The sequence below is a fragment of the Helianthus annuus genome, chromosome 13 (genome assembly GCF_002127325.2).
Source record: "Helianthus annuus cultivar XRQ/B chromosome 13, HanXRQr2.0-SUNRISE, whole genome shotgun sequence".
NCBI lineage: Eukaryota > Viridiplantae > Streptophyta > Magnoliopsida > Asterales > Asteraceae > Helianthus > Helianthus annuus.
Window position 1 is genome coordinate 73415706 of NC_035445.2, and position 11518 is coordinate 73427223.

The following is an 11518-nucleotide window of genomic DNA, read 5'->3' on the forward strand; positions in this document are numbered from 1 at the left end:
AGTGGTGAACAATAGAGGTGCCTAAATGGAAGCTTGTTCTTCCTACCTCATGTATGTATTCTATGACACAAAGAGGTAGCTAAATGGAGACATTAATCTCCTACCTCATGCTTGAATCATAAGACTTGTAAACTATATAATATCTAAGTTATTCTATATGTATACATCTAAGTAACTAAGACTTGATGATGACTTAATAGTCATTTGTTAAGTGGACGTTACATCATCTATGACCATGCCCTTGTTACGACTCTAATGGATCTTAGAATCCATGAAATCATACCAACTCTTTTGAGTTTCAATAGTGTCAAGAACAAGAGTTATGCGTACAAGATGATTATTTTCACCTATGTTACTTTCTATATATTAAAAACTCCGAATCTATAATCTTCCGTTATACGCCAAACTCACACACCTACGTTTCCTTGTGTAGAAGGACAAGGTGCTCCGAACTAATTCATCTACAAACTTGCTCTCGGAATTTCAAGTCACCACTTGTAAACCGTGAGTATACTCGTATTTCCCCCTTTTTACTTTTACCACTTTTGGGGTGTAACATGTTTACCTATTAACTTACACATGAACACTTTGTTAAACACATGAACGTTCCTATAACATGCTTGTATACGTGATGACTTGATACTTTAAACTTGGGTTATTCTTATGTGTTGAACTTATCATTAACTTCGTACGAGCCAAACCTTGACATATGTAGCGCTATAGGATTAACGACCCGCCCGTAAACTTGAGGTTATGTCTTGAGCATATTGCGTTTTCTTGGTTTGATATGTTAGTCACATGCCATATTTAATGTTTATCTTGAATCATATGCTTGCCATGAGGAATTGTTCACACTTTTTATCTTATGCTATGTACGTACCAAACTTGTATACTCGCCTTTGCTTTTGCATTGAATTGTATTTTAAACATGTTACAGGTTGATGATGATGCTATAAAAGAAGTAGCGTTGATGCCTAGATACACATATAGACGTTGGGGTTGAATATGTTGTATCAAATTTTGTTATGTTATCATGTTGTATTGGTTAAACTTGTTGTATTTGGAATTTCTTGTAATGTTGACTAGTTGAAGTTATGAAATGAAACTTGGATTATTAAATTATTGTCACAAATAGTGTTATGATGTCTCGAGCAATCTTCACACTTCGTCTCATCCCGATGTTTCCGCCATTGGTTGGGGTGTGACATCACTTAATTGATTAACTAAAAGTATGGTATGTCGAATATTGAACCATGAGTTCTAAGCGATATATTCGAATTAAATTCTATAGGCAATTTGGGTGGATCGTCGAGTGGGCAAGGCGGAACGGATAACCGCTTAAAAGGAAAGCTTTAAAGGTACGCAGCTATACGCTTCGTAAATTCTCGTTGGAATTTTATGTTTAGTTGCTTGAATAGTAATTACATCGTTATGATGTCCGGTTATTACTAAAACGGAGGATTTCGTTTGTATTAGCCGAATAAGAATAACTAGGAATTAGCGATAAAGTACTAATGTAAATGTGGTGGATTCCACTTAAATGTTTGAACGGGTCAAAATGACTCGAATAATACATGCCTGGTTGTAATAAGGCGACGAATTTCGTTAACGAAACCAAATGGGTCAAAATCATCAAAGTAATGAATTTTGGCGAGTTAAGGCGATGGATGTCGCTAAATAAGTTACACATTTCAAATATTTGATATGCACTTTGATAGCGACACATAAACTTACATATAATGTGCCGTAAATATAAGTATGTTGACATATATTGTTTTTATAGAAGGCTTGAAGTCATATATTAAGTTTATGATTCAAAGATCTGAACGGGTCGAATAATTGGTAAATAATCATAATTCCAATAGCCTAAAAGTTAAGAAATTTGTAAATCAAGATAATAGATTTTGATTATATGTTATAGAAGGTCGAATTACGATCACGTAGAAAGAACGTGACCCAATTCGAATTAATATTGGATAAGTTATGTCCATTTTCGTAAAAGATATCATAGCTGGGATATGCAGGACTTTTAAACAAATCTGCTGGAAATATGCGACTCCCGCGCCACGCGACAGAGTCCTTCTTCACCCTCGCGACACGCGAGAGCAGCTCGCGGCCTGCGAAGGACTTTGATGCGGGCCCAAGTGTGGAGGAACGGGCTATTTTGTATTTGGAGGCCCAGGACCGCGTAACAAAAGGGGCCTCACTAAAATGGCTCTAGCTTGGGCTACGGGGGTCCGTTTGGGACGTGCGACCAGGCGATTCGAACCTGAGAAAAAGCTCTATCTTGCTACAAACCGCCTACGGCGGTTTGGGTCATCGTCCGGGCCGAAAAAACGCTTATTTCTATTAGTTTTTTCCATTTTTATGTTTTTTCAAGTATTTGGGCATTTTGTTTTTGGGTTTGTGTTTGGCCCGTTGTCTTTTTTAGGCCCATTTCGAATTTCTGTCTCTATTTATGTATTGCCCTAGTCATTTGAACAATCAGAATTGAATTTTGAGAAAAGAGTTTTTTTCACTTCAAATTCCGTGGCCTTTGGGGTTACAATTTGGGGGGTTGGGGAAGAACTACACGGGTATTCACAGAATCAACGTGTAATCTTCATTTTTCCGTTTCACGCGCTACATCAGACTTGGCTTCCTCGGTCGCGCCCCGCGACAACATCACAGACCTGCAAATTTTTTTATGATGTGTTTTGACATTGTAGACTTGTTAAACCACGTTATAAACTCGTATAACTAATGTTTTGATGACTTTTGGTCATAGGTAAAGGAACGGACTTGCGGATAAGGATCAAGCATAGTTAGAGAACCGAACACGCACACATGATAAAGCTTCCACAATGAAACTATGTTGTTAATTACTAAACATCTACGTGATGTTTTGTTATACTTCTGTAAATATCGTTAAATATTTTTAGCAAGTTAAGGATGTGTTGAAATAACAGTATGTTTTAAACTTTGGTAAACGATGTTTGAATGTTTTGAATGCGTTATAAATGTCAGTTCATGAATGATTTTTGGAACAAAATGACATTTTAAATACATTACATAGTAAATGAATGTAAAGGGTCTTACAAAAAATGGCAGCTAGACCCCAGCAAGGCAAAACCCCTTGGACCTCGCGAGACAAAAATTTCTACAAGTTATATCAAAAAATAAATTTCTACAAATTCAGAAATCAAAAAAAAAAAAAAAAAAAAAAAAAGCCCTCTACAAGTTCACAAATCAAACCAAAATTTTCTACATATCCACAAATCTCATAAATATATACACGTTTGCGCAACTGTTAATAAAAGAAGAAAAAAAGAAAATGCATAACATTCCCTACATTGCCACTTGGAAACCTTGGAGCTTGCTAATGACTTGAAACTCTCGGATGGAATCTACAAATTGTGGAAGATAAGAGAACAAAAACTCAACTAGTCAAAATAAGTATGAATAGTAAATGTCTAGCAACAAAATAATTAAAAGTTCTTTTTGGTTTAAACACTATAAAAGTATAAATCATAATTCTATTCTTACAACATAAAGCTTTGGAATAGAGGGGATATTTGAGCTCAGGTAGTCTTCTAAAACTTTTAGCCAACGATCAATGTCTCTACAATGCACATAACACCTAGAAGTCAGTAACTTTTTGAAACAAAAGTAAGCAACTAATCGTTTATGGGTCACATAACGCCTTAATATGTTAGATTGATTGAGTTGTAATGACTAATGAGCCATATTAATATTAGGTTGTAACACGTTATGTCATGGTTTATTTTATGTTTGAAGCTTAAGCTACAACTGGAGGCGGACCCATGATTTATTTTCTAGGGATACAAACGAGGGATTCAACCAAACTTTTATTGGTGTCGATTGAAATTTTTACCTGTAAAGCACACAATTTTTTTAAGGGGGGCGCCCCCCACCCCTTCACTTGGGTCCGCCCCTACATATGACCGATACTAATCATAATTGACAAATTATTGATATGTTTAGGGATGTATGGTTTAGTTTGATCAACTAGTGCTATGTTAGACAAAGAAGTTCATCGCAAAAATGGCGACGAAAACAAAATTTGTCGCTAACTTGCGATAAACTAAATACGTCGCTAATTTTGAGACGTTTGCAGATTCATCATAAATGCAGTGGCGGATCCAGGGGTGTTTTGGGGGTTCCCAGGAACCTCCTCGGTTTGGAAAAAAATGAAAAAAATAGTGGAAATTTTATATGATTTAGAAAAAAAATAGTGAGAATCAGTGAAAATCTAGCAAAAGGAACCCGGTGAAAAAAATCCTGGATCCGCCACTGCATAAATGTCTCGTTTTGTAGTACTGCAAGGATATCTATATCTATATAAAAACATATAAGAAAAAGCAAGTTTATGTTATTAAGAAGTGTATGTGATCAGTAGTAAACAGATAGTTAGGTTATTTTTATAAATTCATAATTCTTTACTTAAAACTAAAACTGATTCTTTATTAAAAGATCATATATGAGTGTGTATTAAATCTATATAAAGTATATGTTACATTCAGTATCTTTTTATGTAAATAATAATAATAATATTTGATATTATTCACCGTCCTTCAGCTAGTGAAGTTCACACCACAGTACATTAATACAAAACAATTTGATTCACATGCATCAGATATCACTCCAAACGTTAACTAATAGAAACAAATTAAGTCAGATTAAAGTACTGAATCAGGAATAGATACATTAGGAACAGTAGTTTATACATTTTGTTAAGGTTGGACTCATGTATGTGTTGTCAATTAAATGCATAAAAATATGTAAAAATATAAGACAAGTATCTAAAAGTATATCTAACTTGACATCTTTTGTTGTATCTATTGATTTAAAATACTTTTATTTATTGATGCATCTAGGGGTGTTCAGAAAAAACCGTAATCAAATAAAAACCGTAAACCGAACCGTAATCATAACCAAATAAACCGGTCCGAACAACAAATTTGGTTTTTGGTTTGGTTTCTAACTGAAACCGAATTGTGAATATGGTTTTTGATTCGGTTTTTGGATCCACATTTTTTTATTTGGTTTATTCGGTTTATTAATATTAACCGAATAAACCGTTAATATAATTAATTATTAGGTTAAAACCCTTTGTATTACACGGGTTGCATAAAATATAATGTCATATGTTAAATGATGTACTATTTACTTATTATAACATTTTACTTTGTTTTTTTTTTATTTTGCATAAATGTAATTTTATATAATAAATAATAACAAAGATATATCTTTTAAAAAGTCATACATTGCACGTGTTTAATAAAATAAAATATAATGTCATATGTTAACACATACATTTGTCAAGATTTATCTTTTAAAAATGAACTTTAATGTACTATTTAATTCTTATAACATTTTACTTTGTTAAATATGTATTCTTAATTATTTTTTGTTTAAAATTATTATTATTATTTAATGTGATCATAATAAAAATAAGGGAAATTGGATTTAAATAATCCCAACTTGCTCAATATGGCCGATAATAATCCCAACTCAGTAATTGGCCGATAATAATCCTAACTGATCCGCTTTTGGCCGATAATAGTCCGTCATTAGAAATAGCTTAACGGAGTTAAGTTTTTTTTCCGAATTACAAACCAATGTTTTATGGATTTTGATCAGAACGAGGATACGAGTTGATTGATATAAAATTTACCTCGAAATACTGCTCCAAACGACGAAAACGGTGTTTCAATTCGGGTGTTTAAACTTCCAATAACAAAAATCAAGTTGTTTGAAGCACCGTTTCGAGGTAAGTTTTACATAAATCGAATCGTATCCTCGTTCTGATCAAAATCCATAAAACATCGGTTTGTAATTCGGAAAAAAGCTTAACTCCGTTAAGCTATTTTTAACGCCGGACTATTATCGGCCAAAAGTGGACCAGTTCAGATTATTATCGGCCAATAACTGAGTTGGGATTATTATCGGCCAAATTGAGCAAGTTGGGATTATTTAAATCCAATTTGCCTAAAAATAAACGTTTATATTCTTATCTAAGTTTTTGTTTAAAATTATTATTATTATTATGATCATAATAAAAACAAATGTTTATCCTTATCTAAATATTTATTCTTATCTAATATTTTTATTTAAAAGTATTATTATTATTATTTAATACGAGAGATAAATAGGAAAATGATGCGAGAAAGCAGCAGAAAGTGACACATATCCAAAAAAGATTTACATTTATTAGTATAGAAAGATTAAATAAAAATAATAATGTTTAATAAACTATATACAATTTATTAGCCCAAAATACTAAATTTAATATATAAGTATATGTATCCCTATGGTTTGAAGATTATTTATATTTTGTGCCAGTAGACTTGTTGACTATTTATAATTTCTATGATCTATGTTTTAAAGTTTTAATTTTGTGATTGTGTGTACGACTAATATGGATATGTTTGTTTTATTTGCTATGTCTTTTATTTATATATTGTTTGGTTTAAATTGTTGTTGATTTGATGTTAGGAAGTTAGAACACAAAGATAAATATAACTTAGAAAAAAAAGTACTTAGATATAATTTGATTGAATTTGGTTTATTTGGTTTATATGGTTTCTAAACGAAACGAAACCAAACCGAATTGAATTTAGTTTGGTTTGCATATTCCTAATTTGGTTTGATTTGGTTTTTGATTTGGGGTATAAAATTTTGAAAACCGAATAAACCAATAAATTATAAACCAAGCCAATGAACACACCTAGATGCATCAACTTTCCAAAAAATGATTTTTTATGTATTTTGAGTTTTTTTTTTTTTTTGTATTTTGAGTATTTATTTTTTTTTTTTGTATTTTCGTTATGTTAATTAAGAAAAATAATGTGGTTGGTGACATCCGATAGTAAAGAAAAAAAAACAGATGTTATCAGCTGTGTGTGTGTTTTCCCAATTTGGCAATTAGCTTTTGACCGACCAAAAAGTTTGAATTAAAAACTCAAAATGAACAACGGTGTGTATATAATCTATCTTTAAGATATACATAAAAATATATTTGTCCCATATGAGGAGGCAACAAAATCCTGACTTGTGTATTAATCATCCCAAAAACACATGGAAAAAATAATATAATAATTGCAAAAGTAGAGATAATATTCTAAACTAACATAAATTTTAACTTAATATATTATAATAGTAAAAAACCTAAAACACTAATTTAATTTAATCCTTGGTTTTGTCGTTCTCATTGTCACGACTATTAACAAGTATATAAAATTTATATATATAATAATAATATATAATTAAGTTGTCTTAAAAAATAAAATGAACATGAAAATATAACTAACCATGTCTTGATGCGAATTGTTGGAACTGAAGTTATATTGATGGTCTGATTGACCACCCTGGTTCGAACCATATGACATTGATGGCTCTGAATCGTCTGGGCACTCTAGGTTCACCCCAAACAACCTCAATCGTCTTGTTGCTACCACTCCTCTTTGGTAAGTATCCACATTTTCATACGTCTCTCCTGCAATTCCATTTCATAAAGAAAATATTATTAACGCGTTTTGAACTCATTGGTTGTGGATGAGAAGAGAATTTTTTTTTTTTTTTTTTATAATTAACTGCTTTTTGGTAGTTGCAAATTCACGATAGATAACTTTCTGAGAAGCCTTCACAAGGCCAACTAAAACAAATCCGTGAACTCACGCAAAGCAAAACAAACAATATTGTATGATAATTGAGCTCGATTTATAGAATTATTATGTCATTATATTTTTAGTAATTGTAAATGTGACTATAATTACACCCATTGACCTAATGAGGGTGTGCGGGGAGGACCACCACATAGGATCCGTGATTTCAAGGGGCACGTGTTTTTTCTTAAATGCGATATATATATACATGTTAATTTTTTTTAAATAGCGTACCCATACCAAATCCAAGATTGGCTCATTTACAAAACAATTTTTATGGTTTAGAAGTTAGCCCAATATCCATTTGATTTAGTGAGTCGAAGACATTTATTAAAAAAAAATAATAATAATAACAAAACATTACGGAAGCGCACATTTTTTTCAAGCTCGAACAGGGTATATGAATTCTTAGAGACAGCCCTGTGAATATGAATGATGTAATATACTTCATATTCTTACTAATTTTAAAATTCTTGAATATAATTACACCCATTGACCTAATGAATGTGAATGATGTAACATACTTCATATTCTTACTAATTTTAAGATTCTTGCATGTGAATGATGTAACATACTTCATATTCTTACTAATTTTAAGATTCTTGAATATAATTACACCCATTGACCTAATGAATGTGAATGATGTAACATACTTCATATTCTTACTAATTTTAAGATTCTTGCATGTGAAAGATGTAACATACTTCATATTCTTACTAATTTTAAGAGTCTTATATAAAACCTAAATCTATCCTCAAATATTGGTCGAGTGGTCAAAAAGGCCTACCCTTCTTAGTGGAGAGGTAGGTTCGATTCTGCTTTGGTTATTTTCAAGGGACATATGGGTGAAGGGACGAATTGGGGCTTTAATCCCGGGTTCGAACCTGACAGGGGGCGAATGTTTACAAATTTCATCCGGTTTCCATGCTTCAGGAAGTACAGTGACATAACCCTGAGCAGGATGGGTTTACACGTGAAATTGTGAAATTCTTTGTCATTAAATAAACAAATAACAATAATATTACCTGCATGAAGACCTTGGTTCAAATACTGCACAGGATAATTACTCCACTCACTAACATGAGCACCACCAGGAGCCACCACGCTATCATGAGCCGGCACCACCGCATTCCGGCGTCTCCACCCAATAAACATCCTATCATTTTCCACAACATGGCGATGAAACAACACAACATCCCCAGCATCCAACCGTTTGTCCTTAACAAACCGGCTCCAACCCTTGGTCAACACATAGCTTTGACTACTGTTCCAATACGAGTAGCGGAAGCGCCACACGGTTCCGGTCTCGTCCTCGAAACATAGTACCAAACCTTTTTGTTGGTCGGCAAGTGGGAAGTAGTTTTCGGCGTGTTGTTTGGGGATGACGAGGCGGTTTAGTTTGCCTACGTCGCTTGGAGTCAAAGGTTTTTCAAACATGTGTTGGATGTCGGAATGTTGGTGGTGGTGGTTGGTGGAATACGGTGGTTGACGACGGTGGTTAGTTTGGGTTGCCATTGATGATGATGATGATGATGATGATGGTGATGGTGATGGTGATGGAGAGTGGAAGTAAGTAATAAGAGATAGGAGTGAAGGAGTTTTGTAGCATGGGAATGAACAGTGAAAAGAGAAATAGTCTTATTTTAGTTTGTCTTTAAACGACGGTGTACTGTGTGTGGGCCCATATAGAGAGTACATTTTAGTATATATAGAGAGAGAAGGGGGCAGGTTAACGTACAAAATGGCTTAACGAACATTGCGTACGTGATGTATTTTCAACGTGCGATTTCATTCATCAACATGCGATTTGTAAGAAAATATATAACATGCGAAATTGATATACACAATATACCATGCGATTTCTGATACACACCCACATGCGAATTGTGTTTTCATTCCGACATGCGAATTGTGTTTTCACACCAACATGCGATATTGAAAATTTTATGCACCCGTTTTATTTATAACGTGTGATTTCTAATCGTGTACGTAATGTACATTAAGGATAATTGTACGATACACTTTTTCTATAAATACAATAGTGTCCACTCTAGAACCCCACTCTATATATATATATATATGAGAATGTTATTTTGAGAAGAAAACTTAATTGAGAAGAAAAAGAATAAAGGGTAATTTTGTAAAACATTAAATAGTTTTTTCACTTATCTCATTTATTATCATTTTTGACTAATTAATTAGTCATAAAGACTATTATTCTCCACACTAAGTTTTTTTTGCCTACACACATCAAAAGTTATCTTACATATTTCGAAATTCATCCTACACGTTGATATTTATCCTACACAACTCGTAATTTGTCCTACACAACTCGTAATTTATCATTCACTTTAAATTATTTCATTTTATTTTTTTGAAAAAATATATATTTTGAAGATAAGTTACAAAAAATTTAATGTAGTTAACTATTAAAAAGAAAGACTACAAATTAATGACCTATGTAGATTTACCAATATACCCTTATAGTAATATTAAATACTTATATTAAATGAAGTAAATAAAGCATTTTTATTGGTTGAAATTTATTCTTTTTTCTTCTTACACAAATTTTCTTCTCATTTGAACTCTCCACTATATATATATATATATATATATATATATATATATATATATATATATATAGGTAGATGATGTGACAACCCGTAATTCGCGATCCCACAAATTCATTTATTCGGCATGCACTCGAAATCATTTGTTGGACCTCACATAACCAACCCACTTGATGTACGTGACAATCGGACCTTATGGGCTTTAGCAAGCCTGAGCAAGCCCCGTATACTCTTTAACGGGTTAGGCCCATACATCATGTTCGTCAAAACAAACCCACCGGCCCAATTATTGTTTGTGTTCGGTTTGTTGAAGAAAGGGAACCGGCCCAAATTCTTTCATGGTTGTTGTCTAGACTGACTAATGAGCCCAAACCCCTCAAGTATCCTTGGCCCACTATAATCCCAAAACCGCCCCACCTAAGTTTCCTCTTTATATGTTACGTAAACTTGCATGACACCATTATCCAATATCCAGCGCACAACCCTAACTTGCGATACCTGCTCCCTCTCTTCTCTTCTCTGCCGACGCCAAACCAGGCCAGGAGCCTCCATTATTCACGTATATCATGCACTAGATTTCACAAACACTTGTAAACCCTAGCCCCTTATATTACATCGACGACAGTTTCCCTTCTTCAACCCATCGTTCCACCATCTTCGTGGCCTTTCTTCTCTCCTTCGAAGCCATACCCATCGCATGCTTGCATACTCGTGTCTCTATAATCTCAGGTTAGTATGCTTCTGTAGTTGATTCATTAATCACGGCTGCATGCATAATTGATTTCATGATTTTATGTACGACTGAATTATAATACTAGTCTAAGAATTGCTAGATAGTATGCTAAACCTTGTTTGTGACTTTATGATGATCGATTGGCAAGAACAGTTTTGTTACTTTCTAGATGGTATTGATGGATTTGATCTGTTATCATACGCTAACTATTAGGTAAGGATTAAGGAAATTGGCGGACCGCAAATACGTTGAAACCATGATTGTTGCAGATGATGTGGTTGTATTATGGCTATATATGTTAATGTTAATGTATGAGATTTAAGAATATCATAAAGAATTGATCTATTGGTAGGTTAAAAGGTCCAATAGGGGGGGTTGCCGATCAAAAGGTCCAATAGGGGGGTTGTTGTATACTCAATGATATATATATAGTGGTTGACAACCATTATGATCACATGCAACCTGAACTGCACGTGAATAAGCCTGTCATAGCAAACCACTTTTATCAATTCATCCAAGAAATTCCTGACATGTGTTAAATACATGTG

At 33.2% G+C, this 11518-nt stretch overlaps 1 protein-coding gene across 1 annotated transcript; it reads right to left on the minus strand.

The window, feature by feature from the left end:
- Positions 1–3228: 3228 nt before the first annotated feature.
- Positions 3229–9318, minus strand: LOC110874056 (B3 domain-containing protein At2g36080). Its single transcript, XM_022122993.2, has 4 exons — positions 8693–9318; positions 7314–7498; positions 3526–3601; positions 3229–3386 (listed from the first exon to the last, which is right to left on the minus strand). The coding sequence occupies exons 1-3, from the start codon at positions 9180–9182 to the stop codon at positions 3593–3595; spliced, it is 684 nt and encodes a 227-aa protein (XP_021978685.1). The 5' UTR covers positions 9183–9318; the 3' UTR covers positions 3229–3386; positions 3526–3592.
- Positions 9319–11518: the final 2200 nt, after the last annotated feature.

Coding starts and splice junctions, on each gene's coding strand:
- LOC110874056 (XM_022122993.2), bottom strand. CDS start 9,182: ATGGCAACCCAAACTAACCACCGTCGTCAACCACCGTATTCCACCAAC. Junction 7,499..8,692: donor GAACCAAGGTCTTCATGCAG/GTAATATTATTG, acceptor ATGGAATTGCAG/GAGAGACGTATGAAAATGTG.